The sequence below is a fragment of the Sinocyclocheilus anshuiensis genome, unplaced genomic scaffold, assembly GCF_001515605.1.
Source record: "Sinocyclocheilus anshuiensis isolate Anshui unplaced genomic scaffold, SAMN03320099.WGS_v1.1 scaffold1082, whole genome shotgun sequence".
Lineage (NCBI taxonomy): Eukaryota > Metazoa > Chordata > Actinopteri > Cypriniformes > Cyprinidae > Sinocyclocheilus > Sinocyclocheilus anshuiensis.
Window position 1 is genome coordinate 3167013 of NW_015542379.1, and position 20410 is coordinate 3187422.

At 39.3% G+C, this 20410-nt stretch overlaps 1 protein-coding gene across 4 annotated transcripts in view; it reads left to right on the forward strand.

The window, feature by feature from the left end:
• The window catches only part of LOC107692495 (A-kinase anchor protein SPHKAP), a 133542-nt gene that overhangs the window by 105072 nt on the left and 8060 nt on the right, over window positions 1-20410 (forward strand). For 3 of the 4 annotated variants that reach the window (XM_016491576.1, XM_016491577.1, XM_016491578.1), the window contains 7 exons: window positions 7821-7880; window positions 8293-8430; window positions 8527-8785; window positions 10740-14088; window positions 14796-14972; window positions 18201-18284; window positions 18709-18755. In XM_016491576.1, coding sequence (XP_016347062.1) covers window positions 7821-7880; window positions 8293-8430; window positions 8527-8785; window positions 10740-14088; window positions 14796-14972; window positions 18201-18284; window positions 18709-18755 — 4114 coding nt within the window. The remainder of the gene's footprint in view (window positions 1-7820; window positions 7881-8292; window positions 8431-8526; window positions 8786-10739; window positions 14089-14795; window positions 14973-18200; window positions 18285-18708; window positions 18756-20410) is intronic. The other variant, XM_016491579.1, reaches the window with a different exon arrangement.

Here is a 20410-nt window from a genome sequence, read left to right on the forward strand (position 1 = left end):
CAAGGGAGCGAAATCAGACGCGCTCGTTTTCTCAGACGCTTGCAGAAAAAGGCTTCCCAAAACAAAGTTACTGGGTTCATCTTTTTCACGTTTCCTTGGTTGGTAGATGCACCGGGGACCTGATTATAGCACTGAAAACCTGGAAAAGTCCGATTTTCATGATATGTCACCTTTAAAGCGGAATGACCGCTACATTCATTTTGCGTTTGCCAGGACAGCTATAAAGACACAATAAGCCCACGGAGAGAACTTGTCAATCCATCTTGAATGACGCAGAGGAATGTAAACAGATGAACACTGACCAATTAGAGGACAGCTTTACTCACATGTGACTTGCATAAACACAGTTTGGTACGCTTTGCAATGTTGCCTTGTGGAAGCGAACCGAACCAAGAAGAAAATGCAACATTGTAACTAATTAATCCCTGTTTCGGAACGATCTACAGGTCTGAAAGCACCCCAAATGCATGGTAAATGTTGGGTAAAAATGGTGTTTTGAAACACTTTCAAATCTATGTTGGTGCCTGTTTTCTCTTGCCTTCTTTATAAATGCTGTCTGGAGTGTCGGGGCTGTTAATATTTGCGTAAGTACAGAATAATTTGGTGTTTCTGCTCAGGTTTGTAACAGATCTTTCAAAATGTGACCGTTTAGTCGCAGTCTGGTGCCCTGTGATTGGGATGTAGTATTACAGCAAATGACCAGGATGTGAGAAGCATTTCAAACTACTCGATTTGTAGTCTGTGTGACTTTAACGGGGCATGATTGCACCCACAGAAATCCCTGCTGATTTCCACAGGATTGAAACATTCACCATTCTCAAAGTTCTGTGCGTTCCCATCCTTTATGTGTTTATTTATCAAATATTCTGGACAATTTGATTACACTTGCAGCTGAAGAGGAGTGAAGTAATCAGCTATGTCTATCGCATATTACAACATATAAATCCATTCCATGGAATTACACGGATTTTCTCCCAGAGTCAGCCTATAAAATGCACAATAAAAAAACTGCAGATTTCATATGGGCCTGGTAATAACTTTTTTATACTGGGATTTACACTGACAGCCAGAAACCATCTTATTTGGAGAATGTAGTAGAGTAGGCTATTAGAAACACATTAATCCTGTATAGTAAGGACGCTTAAAAAAAGATTACAATGTAATTGCATGACACTGTAAGTTCTAAACACATCAAAACATAAATATATTTTAAGAGTTTGGAGCAATATATCCTAAATTGAAGCAAATTAAAGTTCCCAGGGGGGTATGAAAAAACTCCAATAATTATAGTGGATAAACAAGGCAGTTATTTTTTTTTTATTGTTTTTGTGCATCTTTATGAAAACATAAAGAAAGGCTCATTGGATAAACAAGCCTGAGCAAAGTGGTAGTATGTTGCTTATGCACGTTTTGTGACACTTTCAATATTAGTAAAATGTCCAGTGAGTGACACTAAAAGTGTGTTCCGTTTAATCCGATGGATGTGAATTTGTCAAAGTATTATTACGTTGGTTGTTGTAAGTATTGTGGCAATTTGGGTATTAATGTTCAGTGAGTGACATTAAAATAACATGAAAATAATGTGCCACCTACATTAAATCCTACTCTAAACCTAACCGTATTAAAGCAAACTTGAGATAAAAACACAACCATGCCATTTTAGCTTTCTTCTTCAAATCGTTGGTCTCTTTTATTTTCACTTGTGTTTATTGTGACTTATACCCAACCACATCAGTAGTGTAATGCTGTACCAGGTGCGCTACTGAGCAAGTTTACAACATTGTAAATACCATACATATGGAGCTGGTTATGTGATGCAAGGAACCACATGAAAATGAATCTTTATTAATCAATAATCTGCCCCTTTAAAGGGATCATGACTAGGGTTGGGTATCGTTTGAATTTTATCGATTCCGGTTCCGATTCTGCTTATCGATTCCGATTCTTATCGATTCCTAATTCCGATTCCAGTAAGATAAAAAATTATTTTTTATCCATTAAACAAATTTTAAGTCAAATATTTAGATGTCAAACATATTTATTCTGTTTTATGTCTATGGTTTTATAAAAAAAATACCACAGAAAAAAACAACTAGACTAATATAAATTTCAAACATTAAATTGTTAAAGACAAGTAAACAAATTAATTAGCAATAGCATAAATAAATACAACTGAACAAATGTCAGGTACAGAAATTGAAATCAAAAGTTCAAAAACACTGTATAGTTTTCTTTTCATAAATAAAATATTGATTAATCCTCATTAAATTTACGAAAGCTATTCAGTCAGTTAATGGTTTTCTTTTGTTCTTTGATTAACATTAATGATAGGCAGCACGTTTATTAGACGGCTGTCTCTTTAACACCGAACACACACAGATCTAAAAATACTGTTACACATGCGTTTTCTTTCTCATCTGTTTACGTTCACTTAAGACAAAAAAACGGCTGTGTTTATGATGATATACCGACGTATTTCGTGCATACTGGTCGATAAATATGAAAGAGAAGTCAGTTCTGGTTCAGAACAACCTTTGTGGAAATGCACGGAACAGTTCGAGAACGGACACAGGTCAGGAACCTGCATTGGGACCACTGTTCTCTGTGCTCGCGCTTCAGATGTGTGAGCTGCACGCAAACAGTGTGCAAGTTCTTTCCCTTCCTGCACTTAAATAATTTAAAATCACATTAAAATGTGAATGCGGGAATCGTTAAGTGGAATGATTTTTTTTTATTATTATTTTAATATATTCCTTGAGGTTTACTTGTAATGTTAATCAAGTTTTTTTGCACACAAAAAAAAACAAAACAAATAAATATTTGGAAAAATGTTTATTTTCAACCCTCATTCTGAACCTTTCTCTAAAATTACCTGTTTTTAAGGGGCATGTCCTTAAAGACTTCTCAGTAATCAGCCACTGTTATGACTGGCTAACGTCATTGCATATGAAACCGTATCAATGCCCCCTCGCTATCTCATGTGTGTTTTGACAACATAATCAAAATAAAATGGTCATTTCCAGGCAGAGCGTTATGAAATCATTTACTTACGGTTTGTTATGCAGCTGCAGTCAGATCGAGACCACTTCATCTTTCAACAAATGTTTCTTTGTGAACTCTCCATGACACTGTGCCTTGTTTACAAAACAAAATGCTCCGATCAATCCTCTGACACGATCCGGGATGCCATTAAAAATAAACTATCCACTTGTTCCTTATGCTGGGATCCTACTGATATCTGTACAAAGACGTGAACGAGCTGTTTGAACCAAACGCGGCAAAAACGAATGTTCTTTCACTCCATTTGTCCTGTTGACAGACTCAAGCGCGTGGACTGTGTCAGAAAGCGAACGCACATCTGTATACTGTATCCAGTGTAGTCAAGATTGCAGCAGTGATTGTAATTTATATTTGCTTTTCTAGCATTCAGCGTGATCAGGTGTCAAGCCGTTAAGCGGTGAATGCCAGTGGGCAGGGCCTATGGTGAGAAGATGACTATTCGTCGATGTCTTGCTCTGGAGGCGGTGTTTATGCAAACGACTGTGCCTAGGTGACATCACCTTGCCCCTCAGATGAGGAGGATGTTTTAAGCTATGAAACTTGCAGGATTTTTAATGGTACAAAGACCTCTTATATGCCAAAAGATCAACAAAAATTTGATTTCTCATGTCATGTCCCCTTTAATCATACTTTGTGCGAAAAGGAATAAAAGTTGTTGGATTGTTAGTTTTTTACTGTAGGTAAAAGCACGTTTTTCCAATGAGCCTGGGTGAAAATATCATTAGCACAGTATGAACAGAAGTTGTCAATGGAAAGTTCTCACCATGATACACAAACAAATGTGTGGTGTGTGTGTGAGAGAGAGGGAGAGAGAGAGAGAGGATCCAGTATGTGGTGTTTAAGTACACTGAAGTAAATGAATGTTATAGTGTGGTACAGAAATTCAGACAGATGGACTATCGGACGAGATGTGCAAGTGTACAAGAATGAGCGAGCGGGAGGATTGTGTTCTGTATTGTGTTAGTGAGATGCAAATTTCCACTCTGCATAAACAGATTCTAATTCAGGCTCAGCTGTTAACTCCCGCTTTGTCTCACCTCCTCCCTACCTTTTCCAGTTTCATTTAATATACTCATTTAGTGAGTAAAGTCATCACCATAACATCACTATACTCACCTGAAGCATCCATCTTAACCTTAAAACCTTTAGCAACCTCCTCTACTAGTCATTCTGTAACTGTATATCACGTTATATTCATATGAATCAGTTTTGTTCACTCGTCGGTGATGCGATATGTTTGTTGTCATTTCCAGAATGAGAACTTGTGTTCAGAATGTTCTAATCAGGTTTATTTTAGTATCACTTAGAAACTAGTGGTTGACCGATATATCGGCCATTATTTGGCATTTTTCAAATATCGGCATCGGCAGATAAGTTTTTCTGTTTGGCCGATGTGTTCGAGGCGGAACTTTTATTTTGACGCCACGCCAGACTTTTATTTTGACAGCGCCGAGAATGGCAGCGCCTGAGCACACTTAGTCTTAGTGCTCACATTCTCCTCCTTCTTCGCTGTCGTCATTAACAGTTCTGTCTAATATGTATAGAAGTCTTACCTAATAATCAGATAGAACTGTTAAACAAAGGAATTAAAATTAGGGCTGGTAAGCGATTAAAATTGTTAATCTAATTAATTACATGATGTGGCGATTAATTAATCGCAAATTAATCGCACATCAAATTTGGCTGAGAAATTACTCCCAAAAGATAATTTAAAGTCATTGTTGTGTAAAGCATCAAACAGACATTACAAAAAGTAGACATTACAGCAAGAAATATTTGGTTTGATAAAATTTATTACATATACTCTTTTGGACCATGAGGGTCATTTTGAGTCATTTTTGGGTGGGTGAACTATACCTTTAATAATTTATTTTATTAATTGTATTATTATTACTATGGAAATATGAAATTATTTCTTTAATGAAATGATACTCTAAATAATAAACTAAAACTGCCAGTAGGTGGTGGTAATTCACCCAATTCGTTCAAAACGTGCATTAAGAAATTAAATGCCGCTTTTTCACCGTAATTAATTAGTCTAATTAACGCGTTAAATTACCAGCCCTAATTCAAATGTATACAAAAAAGTATTATAACGATTGCTTTAATATTATTAGTAATTGTCTGTGCAGCGCGGCTTCGAATCCAACGCGCCTATGGCCAATGGTTCAACGCGCCAATTCGTTCACCCAATTCGTTCAAAACGTGCATTAAGAAATTAAATGCCGCTGTGTGTTGCTCAGAGATTAACAGTTTGCTTTGTGGACAGGAGGAGAGTTCAGCTTTACTGGAGACGCGCGATCGACAAACTTAAAACTCGTGCTTTCAAATTATGCTGCGCTTCATGCATTTGCCCACGGTCATATTCATGTCATGTTCACTGTGTTCTGTATGTAAAATGAGTGTTACCTTGGTTTTATTTGAAAAAATATGATTAATGCACACAAACTTCCCAGAATTATCGGCCATCAGCCACCCTGCTTTCCAAGATATCAGCATCAGCTGTCAAAAAAATGTTATATTTTTATGAATATTTTGAATTAGTTTTAATGTTTATATTTATAATTTTCTTTTTAATTGTTGTGTTTAAAAGTTTTAGTAATTTAGTGTTGTTTTTGCCTTTTTTAATAGTTTTTGATTATTTTAAATGTATTTGTAATTTTTTTTTCAGTTTGTTATTTTAGTACAAGTTCAACTAAATTTATTATACTGAAAATAAGAAATGTTGCCTTGGCAACAAGATCAAATTATAGTTTTAGTTACCTAAAATAACCCTGGTTCAGAGATTCCAGTTTATTATTAGTGGTGCTAAAGTGAGTATCACTGTTATTTTTTCTATTTCTTGGATTTGTAACCTATGGACATGAATGACACCTCAAATCAGGGTCAAAAAGGACCTTATTGCCAACATAACTAGGCATAAATATTTTTCCAAACATGATTTTGCATTATATATTTTTTTAAATATGCCTAAATCTTTATAAAAATTATTATTTCGTAGTTTTTCCTTGCATGTTAATGACAAACAGTGGCTGTTGTGTCACTTGCTGCATCATATACGAGCTAATTTCCTTTCTGCAAATGGTACCTAGCAACTACTCAGAACACCCTAACAGTCACTAGCAAAGTCTTCGCAACCATTCAGAATGATCGCAAACCAGCACCTTAAAGGGTTAGTTCACCCAAAAATGAAGATTAGCCTGTGTTTTACTCACCCTCAAAGCATCTTAGACTCAGCACTATGAGCTTCCGGCTTCGCTACCGTTTGGACGTTCTTGCTTACTGCTCTGCAATGGAGCGGCATTTACTACACAGAGCCATACTTCACTGACAAGCTACGCAATATCGCGTTCATTATCGCCGATGTATTGCCTGCATTTGAAAGCAGGTGATGGAGATTTACTACTAATCACAGAATTGACTTTACTGACGAGATGTGTATGATAATCGAATTTGATTATTTGCACAGCCCTACATTTAGTATAAATAAACCCTATATGGATGCACTAGATAATTTACTGTTGCATTAAGTACCAGCAGCTGCAATAAGAAAGATAAAGTGCTACATCTGTGGTACCTGAGGGTGAAATCCATCCTCGCTCAGAGAAACCTACAGATTCCAAAGACATTTGTCACTAATGTGATGTTGGTGAAGAGTGAAAGAAGAGCTCTCTCACTCACACATCCACAAGGACACATTTGAAACAAACATGCAACTAGCAACATGATATGCTTTTAAGATACCAATGAGTCATCAGAATCAGTAAGGTGCAGCCTCTGTGTTAGTGAGTGTGTGTGTTCAATGTGCCCACATTAAAGAACCCTCAAAATCAAAATGATGTCAAGTGAATAAATGATGTGACATGAACGCAGATGAAAAAGAGAGTGAAAAAGCTTTGTTTAACAGTAAAGAGTGATAAAAAAGCGATAAGTGCTGTTCAAGCTGTGTAAACATTAGAGAAAGAGACAAAGGTTTTTATATGCAATGGCTTAAAGTTACCCAACCTTGTGGCGTTCTAACCTGTATCCTTTTTTTTCAGTGGAACACAAAAGAAGAAATCTTTTCCATACAATGCCAGATCATAGTGACACAGCTGTCAAACCTGACAAAAAAACACCATAAAATTGGTCCATGTGAGTCATGCACTGTATTCCAAGTCTTCTGAAGCTCAGCGGTAGCTTCATGAGAGGAAAAGCATTTAAAGGGATAATTCACCAAAACCATCAAACTTGGCTGTCTATGCAGCAGATTTTTTTAAATCGGTGTTACATGACCAGAAGAAACATAGAAAACAGCAGTGCCTGATCTGTTTGACAATGATTGGGTATACAAAAATACGGATGTTTGATCTGTAGTTTTAACATAAGCCCTGGAGCTCACAAAAATGATTTTGTGTCATCCAGTGGACCATTTTTCTGACAAATGTGCAAATAACATCGCAAAACAATACACATTTTGCATTTACATATACTACTGACATTGTAACAATACAAAACTGGTTGAAAATCTGTGAACTTGTCCTTTAATCATTATTCAATGCTGCAGGAGATTTGACATGTTGTAAATGAAAGTGATGAATATGCGGAATGAAGAATGACATTTAATAGCTGCGACAGATGAGAAGATTTTCAGCGCTGCTGTTGTGTGTGCTCCTGTGTGTATTTTTGGAACACTGTGTTTGTGCGCTAAAGCACATGTACAGATACTTTACTTTTCAGGTATGTGCTTATTTCTCTAAGCTCAGCCTCTCTCTTTCCAGATCTGCTTCGTAAACCTGGACAGACATACTGCTGAACGTCATGACGACAGCTATGTTAAGGTGGGTTACGTGCTAACCCTATTACATCGTTTGGGCTGCCTTGTTGAGCACAGTGGCACTGAGAACATTATATTTCACACACATAAAGCTGTTTTATTTTCCAAATGTAATAGGATTAGACCAATGAATCGAATCGTTCGGTTTGTAATGCGTACCGAACCGAAAGCCTCATACCGAATGGTTCAATATGAATATGTGTATCGTTTCACCCCTACCCTCTACCTTTCTCATTTCTAATTAATTTAAAGTTAATAACAAATATATGAATGTCTTTCATCATTTCCTAAGCGTAAGACATAAACAATGTTTCATCTAATTAAAAGGGAAATTAGAAACAATACAAATTACCAAGATAATGCAAACAAAGACCCACATTTATGTGACTTGAATATTAGCATAAATTTCCCCACAGAAACTGGCCTCGGTGTGCCCAGAGCTGCCACGGTTAATTGAGTCTCTCGGAGTGCGGCAACCCACAGAAAATGAGATTCTGCTTCTCAGCAGCCTAGAGTCACCGGACTCCTGCCAGCATGACCCCAGCCACCCACAGGTAGGATATGAATACAAACCGGAACATCTGACATAATTTTACAGCTCACAGTCTGCCTGGTTGAACTGTGTTTGTGTTTATGTATGTGTATCTCAGAGCCAGAAAACAGCGGATGTCTGTCTGGTGCATTGTTCCTGTGGGTACCGCCCAACCCAAACCAACAGTGTCATTTTTGAGATCAACAAATTCCTGATTGGACTACAGTCAGGGCAAGAGAGGCAGAGGCATGGCCGATTGGCTGGTCAGCGGACTGCTGAAGATGACACCAACCGCTCTGTGTCATCCATAGAGGAAGACTTCCTCACTGCCTCTGAACAGCTTGGGGAAGACAGCGAGGATGACCCATTCAGAAATGGTAAACAGTGCATCCATCTACCAGAAATCCAATTCCACCCAGAAATCCAGTCATTGTAGTTCCATATCTTATCTTTTGTGTAGTATTTTCTATGTCCTTGCTGCTCGTATGTAATGAGAAAACTCAACTTCAGTGCAGCTCTGGCACTTTCACTGCATCTTCCCTCCTGTCCACCTTGTGAATAGACAGAAAATTGCTTTTCAGCCATTTACGTTTTCTCGGTGTCTGTGAGCCTGCTTCGATAATGCCGAGTTCACACTGCACGATTTAGCCCAATTTTTCACTCGCCGAAAGGTTTTGCGAAATCGCCAACAAATGCCCGAAATCGGAGGCAAATCAGTGCTCGTTCACGCGAGTGACAATCACGCAGTGTGAATTATCAAAGACGCGATCTGAGGGAATCGCCGACATGTCGCCAACGCCCGCAAAATATTTGGGCATAATCAGTTTTTCTTTTTCTCCTTGTAGCTGGAAATAAGCTCACAGACAATTTGCGGGCTATATATATTTTTTTTTAAATAATTCAGTCTTGCTCGAGAACTCAGGTCTGACGTGCACGGGTTCTCGCGTTATTTCCTTATCACTTCTCGCGTGTGTTTTGTTGTGAAACGTAGTTTGCGGACCAGACAGAGTTGTCGATTCTTCCTATTGTAAAGTCATGCAGTGTGTAACCTCCTGTCGCCAATCCATTATGCAATGTGAACACAGCAGCAACTGACTGCTACCTCAGATAGTCATGCAGTGTGAAAACCACGGTGACCCGACGACTTTGAAAATCATGCAGTGTGAACGCGGCATTAGAGTGGCCCTATATGGAGGACTGTTTGGAAATGTTTCCACCCCAAAGCTATTTCTTAGTTTAGTAACACAATGTAGCCCTAGTCGTTACCAATGAGATTATGGTTTTCAAAACAATTTGGGCATGTCACATAAATTTGTATCCATAAAAAGCATATAAATAAAGTCTTTAGTTTTGCTTTTGGGAATAATTTGGATCCCGACTTTTGTCTAGGTTGCACTGCTTATAATAATAATCAGAACTGCAACCTGCTATACTTATTTAGATACAAAGTAACCAAGCAACAGCATGGATGCACAAGAACATACAGCAGTGAAACAATTAATTCACTTCAGTCTATGTTAATGAGTATGTGTGTGATAGAGAAAGAGAGACAAACGGGAAGAATAACAAAACATTTTATGAAGGTTGTTTTTGGGAATATGCCATGGAAGACTCCCTAACAAAGAAGCACTGTTCCCAAAATGTCTTGTGCATTTTCTTTGTGCATGTCTGAAAGCTTGTTTGTCTTGCATTATTCTGTGCTACTGCTTTGGCCTCTAACAGTAAGCCAAGCCCATGAATGTCTTCATGTGGCGATACTCGCCCCAAGTCTGATATTAAAGAGACAAGATACACTGGGCTCTGCTGGGCTAATCTATAATTAATCTCTCATATGAAATTAGAAGTAACACTGTGTGAAGGTTATGCTCTCCTCAAAGACAATGTAATATTCATAATCATATCAGCCCAGATATAGATCTGCATTTGTATGGTCTTGGTTATGGAAAAGGAAAAACGGATACAAATACAATAGTGTGCTATGGATAGCTCTGACTGGACCCTCACTATGTCCATTGGACATAGCAGGCGACAGGAGAGGATAAATCTTGACACTTTTTACCTCCTTTTTCAGTTTTGTCCTTTATTTTAATTTATTCTCACACTTTTCATTATTTTCATTCAGTTTCATTATTTATTCTCACACTTCCTCATATCTCCTTCTCCATATCTCTGACTTGGCCTGTGAATGGGCTTCATTTACATGTGCATTAAATTTGACTTTTTATATAGGATTATGAAACTGTTTTCAGAGGCCTGGCTTTAATCTATTTCCTCTCTCTGTGCCCCCACCCCATTTCTCACCAACCCTGCCACATGTCTTTCTTTCTGCAGATCCTGAGATTTCTATCATGCCCGAGTCGGTTAAGGTGTTGAGAGCAGCCCACGCTCAAAGAAGGAGTGAAATAGAGAGAGAGGATAGTGAGGACTCTGAGACCCTCTGCACCTCTTCCAACTCCCAAAAGCTTTCAAGAACATATTCCGCCCCCTCAAGAGGCCCACCTGCTACCCCCAAAAAAGTCAGTCGTCACACCAGCGAGTCAGCCGGTCACTATGCTACCAATCTGGCTGAGTCTGTCCTGCAGGATGCTTTTATTCATTTGTCACAGGACGAACCTTCTTTTGTCACGGAGGCAGCAGTGAGTGTGTCCACCACCTCGCAGCACTCAAGTGATATAAACCATTCCAGTGAAGAGCCACTGAGGGCTCGAGCCTGCTCTTTTGAACTTCCTAAAATCGTGATTGTCCAGAGTCCTGACAACAGTGAGGAGGTAACAGAGTGGCCGGAAGTTCAGTCACATGGGACATCAGTGCATGATAGAGGAAATAGGACCAAAACAATGCACAACTCGGCAATTGGACACGCCGCCAAGCCAGTGGAAATAGCTTTGGCATGTGCTGCGAGTGTCATAGGTACCATTACCACCCCTCAGGTCACAGAACAACTCGCACTGGAGTCAGGAGAAGAAAATGAGTGTGAGGATGAAGAAGAAGAGAGTGAGACCGAACAAGGGGAGTATTCGTTTTCCTCTGCAGTATGTGGAATGTCTCAGGTCGTTGGAGCCGTAGCCGCAGTAGATCTAGCAGATGACTCTGGGGATAATGACGACTCGACAGACATGTACTCTGCCTCTATGGGACTTCTGTCAGTTGCCCAAGCTTCAACTGCAGTGCCTCTCCACTGTAGCATTGCAGAGGGCACCAGCGTCGAGGCTTTCAGAGCCAATGTTGCTGAAGTTCTCCTCAGGGAAGCTTCAGCTGTACTCACCCACAGACAAAGTTACTCAAGCATTGCAAACTTCCTTGAGACCACACATAACAAAATAGTGGATGGCATCACAAATCCAAGAAGGCCCTATCAGGAACAACAGGATCTTGATAACTTTACCCAGGAAATATCAGATAATATCTTTCAGTATGCCCTTGAGAAGGCTGAGAAGAGAAAAGAGCTCGAGGGTCCTAGCAAAGATGTCCCAAACATCAAGGGTTTCCTCTTGGATTGTGTGAATAATTTGCTCTTTGATATCTTATGTGGAACATCAAGGAAAATCAGTGACATTTCAAAATGTAACATGGGATCATGTGACAGGCAAGAAGGCAGCATCAGCTTTAGGGAGTATGAGGCTGATACCAAGACTGGCAGAGAAGCATTGAGGCAATTACAGCATTTGATTGAGCCAAGCCAGGCTTATAATCATGGCGAGAGGCGAAGCAGTGTGGAGAAGTTGTCTGCTCTCATAGGGAAGAGAGAGAGAGAGCAAAAGCACGTACAGGAAGAGAGAGAAAGCGAGCCAAAACTGAAAGAACCCTACAGACTTACTCTGAACAGAGTGACTGCCACTATGGTCAAAGAGCAGTCTGACCTGGGCAGGAGTGACAAGAACGCAGACTCTGTGCTCTCTTCAGCTGAAAGCTCACCACTTCACATGCCACGAGGGAGAGCAGGAGGAGAGAGCGAGACCAGGCAGCAGTCTTTATCGTCCTCTTCAGGAGCACTTGTGGCACTTAAAATGGATTCATGTGAGTTCAAAACTCCTGTCACATGCTTCGCTGAAGACTTGGCAACCACGGTGGTCTCCATGGCTACAGAGCTGGCAGCGATATGCCTGGAGAACTCCAGCGGAAAGCAGCCGTGGTTCTGTGCCTTAAAGGGTGGTTCGGAAGGTCCAGAGGGACTGCTTCTGCCCTGCCGCACAGCTGCAGCCCTCCGCCGGAAAGAGATGCAAAATGGCACCACAGTCACCAAGAAACACAGACCTCCACGTCTCAGTGAAATCAAACGAAAAACCGAAGAACAGCCTGAGCTCATGGAGCGACTGGTCAACCGTGTCGTGGACGAAACTGTCAATCTAGACGAACCTACCACCTCTGATCCATTTGCACTCTTTGCGTCAGAGGTCACAGCCAGGATAATGAACTGCCCGGAATTGAGTGTGGTGGACACTTCCAAATCTGGCCAGTCGTCTCGCAGCCGCCTGCAGTGTGAGAGATGGAGCAGCAAGGGCAAAGCGTCAAGCTACGAGAGCATTCCAGAGGAGGACGCAGATCCCTCCGGGACAGCAAACACTTTGGGACCGGGAAACAGGCTTGGGCATAATTTAAGCAGAGGTAGCTCTATCTCCAAGCAATCCAGCTGTGAGAGCATTACGGATGAGTTTTCTCGGTTCATGGTGAACCAGATGGAGACAGAAGGTCGAGGGTTTGACCTTCTGCTGGACTACTATGCTGGGAAAAATGCCAGCAGCATTCTTGCAGCAGCTGTTCAGCAAGCTGCCAGTAAAAAAAATGGACACCTCAATGTGCGCACATCATCTTGTCTCTCTAAGCAGTCTAGCACTGAGAGTATCACTGAGGAGTTTTATCGCTTCATGCTAAAAGACATGGACAAGGAGAACAAGGACTACAGTCTGACCAAGACCAAAGAGTGGAGTAATAGCCTATTACCACCATCCCCCAGAACCCCATTTTGTATCCGTCAGTCTTCTGTTCCTGACAGGCGATCCTCAGATTCCAGACTAACTGTAAACTCACCCATCAAGGCCAATTCATTCGATGGTTTTGCTCGAAATGTACACGGGGACTCGCTCAACATCTATCCAACCAACTCTGTGTCATCAACGGGACTCTGCAAGTCTGATTCATGCTTGTATAAGCGTGGCCAAACGGACCAAATCACAGACATGCTGATTCACGAAACCTGGGCCAGCTCTATCGAGTCTCTAATGCGCAAGAATAAGATAATAGCAGAGCCCTCAGAGGACAATGTGGAGCTCGATTCAGCAGATTCGCAGCCACATGTACAGCTCTTTGCTAACCGTCTAGCGGCAGACATCGTAGAGAGTGGCAAGTCCCTGCTTGGAGGCCAGCAGGACGCCGTTGTGGCTGCTTGTCAGCCACAAGTTCCAGTTGGAGAAAGGAGACACGGCTTTAAGCAGTCTCGTCGTGAAAATAGTGGAAACCGGCCAAGTGTAGAGCATCAGGAAAATTGCGGTAGCTCTCACAGTTCGTCCTGTATGAGGCAAGCGTGGCGTGGACAGAGGGAGGTACCCTTGATCCACATTGAACCGGATCAAAGAGAAGAGGCCTCAGAAGATAGGGGGAGGGTTGGGCCCCACCACACAGAAGCATCCCATCAGATCCAGCCACAAAATGGCAAAGAGAGTGAGACAGCAACCAAAAGCAGGTACATAAAATCACCCACATCCTTTGTTTCAGAGGCTAAGCCTTAATTCTTATAACTGCTCACAACACAATGTGTGCAAGAGTGAAGTTGGTAAGAAAAACGAGAGAAGGATTGCACAAATGTTAAAGGTGTCATGAATTGCATTTTTCTTGTATTCTACCCTGATTTTACCACGTCAGTGGGTGGGCCAAAGAGCGAATGATAAAGTAAGCACTGATATGTGTCTGTGAAGGCAGTCTTGTGCTGATGAATTCATCTTTATTACGTAATGAAGAGAAGGAAGTACAAAATTAGTTCTTTTGGCTTTCAATAAAAGTTTTTGGACTAACAAGGATGTTTCGAAACTTAGAGTGTTTTCTATAGTACAGTGACTTATAGATCATGGAGAATTCTCAATTCATGTCCCCTTTTTCAGAAGATAACACAAAACATTTTGCTTCATGTATTGTCACACGTGGTGTTTATAAAACCAAACAGCACATCTCTGTAAAGGGGTTCTCCTCTGTAACACCCATGTTTACCTACACTGCTAAACAAAAAAAATAGAGAATTATAAATTGACATTATACCTGTTTTTCCTTGATGTTTCTTTTTCTTGACCCAGGCTCTGGACAGTGAAAGATGCTTTGGGGCAAAATTAGCTAAATTAGAATTACTGGCTCATTGTGACACTGCAGTTTTGCCGTGTGTCCTCTTTCCCCCCTCAGCAGTGACAAAGACAGGGCCTCCTCAGTGGCCACAGCGCCCTCTGCAGGTGTGGAGGTGGAGCGACGCTCTCTCAGCGCTAGCAGTGAGGAAAGTGGCTCAGGCAGCTGGGCCCAGATTGTCCCTGAAGACGACCCCCAGGAGGAGACCACCAGTAGCTTTATCCAGCTAAGCGAGGGGTCAGTCTTCCAGTAGACCATCATGCCTTGCTGGACAGTGTGGTTTCTCCATTTGGCTTTTCATTAAGCTACATGTGCTAGATGCAATCCTTGACAGCGCTGGGCACGTCCAGAGCGCAGTGTAGCACCCATATGTGAGCCTGCTTTCCTCATCTTTAAACTAGCAATTTATTAAATTAGAGCTCCGACTAGAGTTAAGCGTTAAAGCACTTACTTTGCCCTCACTGTATAACTAATATAACAGTAGTTTTGACATATCTTAATTGATATTAATGTGATGTGACTTGTGTGATTAGTCCTCAGCCAGATGGTGTTGTCTTTAAAGTCTGTAGCCATTGCCCTTAATTTACTGTCTAGCACACAAATGCACAGACACAGTGATACAGAATCAGACATGATGGCTTAAAGAGACACACACGAACCAAGAATAAATATAAGAAAATTGCCTACTAGACGTTCATGTCATTCCTGTTATGTAGCACTTTTTTAGCTCTGTAAGTTTTAGAAAATGAATATGCTGGTGTTGTAATTTATAGTTTATACCAGACTTTCAGTAGTGCTCTGCCTGCGCTGAGGCACTTAAAAACTTTATTATTTTAACTTATTTACACAATGGCAAGAAAATGATTTAAGGATATCTAACAGAACAGAAGGGTGGAAATATAGTCAATTTAGAGTTCGATTACACGAGGCTGTCAGCTTTGTTCATTTGGGTTAATTTTTCTTAACCATCTTTTGAAATCCTGATTGTATTATGTAGTAATTTTAACAGAATGGATTGTTTTATGACCCAACATCAAATCCTTTGCTGATACATTATAATCAAGTGTTTTTTCCCATAAAATGTAATGTCACTTTGTGGAAGATAATGTCATAAAAAACTTTTTTAGTTAATGGGATATTGCAAAAGTGGAAGCAAAGTTGAGGACATAGATAAAACAAACTAATAGCAATATTGGGCAGAAAACATGGCTGAAAATGTTTTATTTAAAACCTTTTGATCAGAGAAGTTAAAAATACGAAGAAACACTTGACATTTATCTTAATAAATTGCTCATTTTTCATGTTATTTAGAGTATATGGGGAAAATGGCAACATCTACTCAAATCAGAAAAGCAATTAATTTAAACCTAGGTTATTGTAGTTAAATAAAATTAAAACCATTATAACCATTAACCATTATTTCAGCTTTAGCTGAAATAAAATAAAATATACATATAAAAAAGTATTATTATTTCAGGTAGTTGTCAAGGTAGCAGTTCTCATTTTCATTTAGTTTAACTTGATGTTCTAACTTGAACTAAAATGAAATACATTTTAATAAAAATGGTGGCGATATTAAAAATAAATAAATAATAAAAATGACAAAAACACAACACAATTACTAAAACATTAATCAAAATTAAAATGAAAAATGTAATAAAAACTAAAGCAAAATATTGTAATTTAAGCATATAATAAAACTATATAGAACTATCATTATAAAACTATTATAGTATCTTAGTGATACTAAAACAGCACTGATTTAAACTTAATTGTGATATTGTGATACAACTACTACGATTTTCATCTCCAAATTGCGAGTTTACTATTTCATGCTGTGTATTAAGGTGTATATGATAGAGACATGAAAATGTTCTGCATAACAGGAATGACCCATTTGTTTTCACATCTGATTATTTCCTTCCATACACACACACACACACACACACGTGTAAACACACTCTAAGCCAGTGCCTGAGGTAGTGTAACTCTCAGAAGTGAGAGAGATTCCATTTGCGAGTCTAGGCCAGCACAGCTGTGTGAGTAAACGGCTCTGACAGCATGACTGGAGTCTGGAGCAGAGCTCTCACCCAGAGACTCCACAGCAGTGCTTATAGTCCTGACAGGATGTGCCTCACATTGACAGGCAGGTGCCATATGTCACATCCTGTTGCCTCTAGAATGAAAAGGATGTAATGGGTGTGCGAGTCCCTCTTGCTGATTGAATCATGCCCAGCCTGCCACGCTCACCGACGCTTCTTAACCTGCACCAACTCAACGCCATCCTCACTTACCCGAGTCTGGGTATCCGGCCATCCGCCTCCATCTGGCTTTAACCCTCACTGCATTGTCTTTCCGCCCTGTCAGGGGGAAAGGTTACTCTCTGCTTGTTCATCCGGCTGTTGCCGGTACAGGCACAGGTGGCTCACGTTCATAGTCATCAGCTGGCAGTGAGTTGCCGGTGATGCCCATGCTAGTGAATTTCATGCCAATGTTCATGCCTACTCGCTCTACCCCAAGCCCCGCTGCAGTCCACGGCTTAGTGATCATCGCTGAGAAAATTAGTAGCTTCTGCATTGTTCACACTCTTACAGATCCAAGAGTAAGCATAGAAAGAGAAAAAAAATTGAACAGTTAGGACTTTTTAATGTTGCTGAAAGAAGCCAAGGCTGCATTTATTTGATTAAAAACAGTAATATTGTGGAACATTATTATAATTTAAAAGAACTGTTTTCTATTTGAATATATTTTAAAATGTAATTTTTTTCCTGTGATGCAAAGCTGTATTTTCAGCATCATTACTCCAGTCTTCAGTGTCACATGATCCTTCAGAAATCAGCTGATTTGCTGCTCGAGAAACATTTTTGATTATTATCAATGTTAAAACCAGTTGCAGTACAGATGCAGTGCCATTCAAAAGTTTGAGGTAAAAAAAATAAATAATAATACTTTTATTCAGCATGGATGCATTAAATTGACAGTAAAGATTTTTTAATTTAAGATTTTTCAAATAAATGCTGTTCTTTTGAATTTTCTACTCATCAAAGAGTTCTGAAAAAATGTATCATGATTTCCACAAAAATATTAAATAGCAACGTTTTCAACATTGACACAAATAAACATTATTAATAATTGAGTACCAGTAGTAATTGCTAAGCATATTAGATTAATTTCTAAAGGATCGTGTTACACTGAAGTCTGGAGTAATGATGGTGAAATTCAGTTTTGCATCACAGGAATAAATCATATTTATTTATAAATACATTCAAATACAAAACAGTTCTTTTGAATTGTAATAATATTTCACAATATTATTGTTTTAAATGAAATTTAATCAAATCAATGCAACTTTGAGGAGCATAAAAAGCATTCAAAAATTAAAAAGTCATAATTATTCCAAACCTTTGACTGGTAGTGTTTGTGTACACATTTATCTTTTTATGTGCGTGTGTGTGTGTGTTTCAGAAATGGGAACAGCAGCGCTTCTAGTCTGGGATTGGCAGACCTGGAGGGCTTTCTAGACTACTCCATCTCCAGCAACCTAATCAGGTATCCAACAGCAATACACTAACCGCAGCACACTTACAAATACTCGCTCAGAGCCGGGAAAGCTAATAGCTGTTAAGTGCTCATCCATAACCCAGAGCACTGTCCAAATCCTCACGTCCGCAGCTCCCCTCGTGAGGATACAGCCACAGTACTTGTACTTCAAACTTGGATCACATTCTGTCATATTAGAGCGATAGCTTTTTCTACAAGTATGTAAATGTGCTGTTTGCTGTGTCTTGGAACCGTCTCAGACATGGGCAGTTCTAATGGGCTTTGTCGCCAAAAGCCTTTAGTCATTTACTATTTTGAGCTCTTATTAGATGAGTGCAGTATAGTCATGGCCCCTGAGAGGCTCCATGAGGTGACTGGAACACGGCCAGCATTGCTCTATACAGCATGATAATGATAGTGTCTCTGTTTGCAGCGAGGACAGAGAGAGGAAGGCGTCACACTGTCAGGATCAGACGGACGGTGAGTGATCCAGTCCTCTACATGCACGCATACATATTTGAATGAAAGATCATTCATCGCTGGAGCTTCACAACTGTGTTTGGAGTTAAAAGGAAATCATACTACCACTGCTCTTCACACTTCTGCGCTAATGTATTCAGTCTGAAGCTGTTTGCGTTTCTCATTTTCTGGCAGTCTGATCTTTTATATAAATGTTACATGTTGTTCTCAAGAGTGAACTTCATGTTATTTCTCTGTGAATGAGGATTTTTAGATTTTTTAGGCTCACTTGGTGCCCTCGATGAGATACTTTTTCAACTTTAGTTGTTCTTCATGCAAATTGTGATTATAGGATAGTCTCTAGAACTTGATTTTGGGAGTTATTGAATGTAATTATTCAAATGCACTTGGCTCGGAAATCTGAGGGGGCAGTATGAGTGAGCGGGATGCTTCTGAGCCAAAAGTTAACATGTTGGACCGGGGGAACAAACAAGCAAACATTGCAATAGGCTGCGAGGTTAATCAAAATACAAGCAACATTGTAAAAATGCATAATAAATATATGTGTTGCGTGTTTCAGAGTAAAGCGTGGCACTGTGTTTCTTTACACAAGAGCAGCTCGTGATCTGCTGGTGTTTGCAGCATCTCCGAGTGGCTCAGTTCACAGTAAATGCTGCTCTACATGAACCCATCTCTACATCAGCTTTGAGTTTGGGTCATTTAATGTGCATTTGGGAACACAACATGCGCCAACCATCTTTCCATACTTGAGAAGCACTTAAACCATAAAACCAGCGGTTGTCGACAAAGAGAAGCTTTAAGAGCTCCCTGCAGTTTTCTGCCAAAAGAAAAGCTTGATGCTTTAACATTTGAAAATGAAGAAAGACAGACCTATGGATTAGCATTGTCATTTTTCACTGTAGAGAAAATAGTATTATTATATTATTTTCCTTAAATACTTTTTTTATGACAATCAAATATTAAGATTAATATTACTAATTATATAATATTACTAATTAATTTTGTCGTTGTTGTCATATTATGAAGTCCTACAAACAAGGACAGAAAACTTTTTAATTGCATTTTAAATTGCAATTTTTAAAGAGATTGCATTTTTATGGCATATTTCCTATTATTTGCAAATACCTTAATGAGCAGATCTTATATAATATTTCCCATAAAGACTGAACATCACCAAACATAATTGAAAAAGATTGCGGGGAAAAGCCTTTTATTTAAAAGTCAGATTGTAAAATGCACAAAAGAGTATGGTCAGAATTGTTTTATTTGTTATTATTTATTGGGGAACTAATCTTACTTTTTAATGTTTTATTAACATTTTATTTCTAATGGTCTAAGAATAGACCACTGAAAACCCACCTATGTCAACCTCTGATCTAAATAGCCTAATAGTACACTGTAAAAAAAAATTACGGTAAAATTTACGGTAAAAAAACGGCAGCTGTAGTTGCCGGAATTTTACCGTAAAAAATACGGTAGCAACATTTTAGGTTTTACGGTTTTAACTTAAATTTACAGTTAAATACTGTAATTTCATTAACTGATATAATGTTAATATATCAACTTATTGAAGTACTGAAATCTGTTTTGTACCTTTGTAATACACTGATAACCACCAAATGCAGGTGGTGATGAGAAAGTCACATGATGAACCA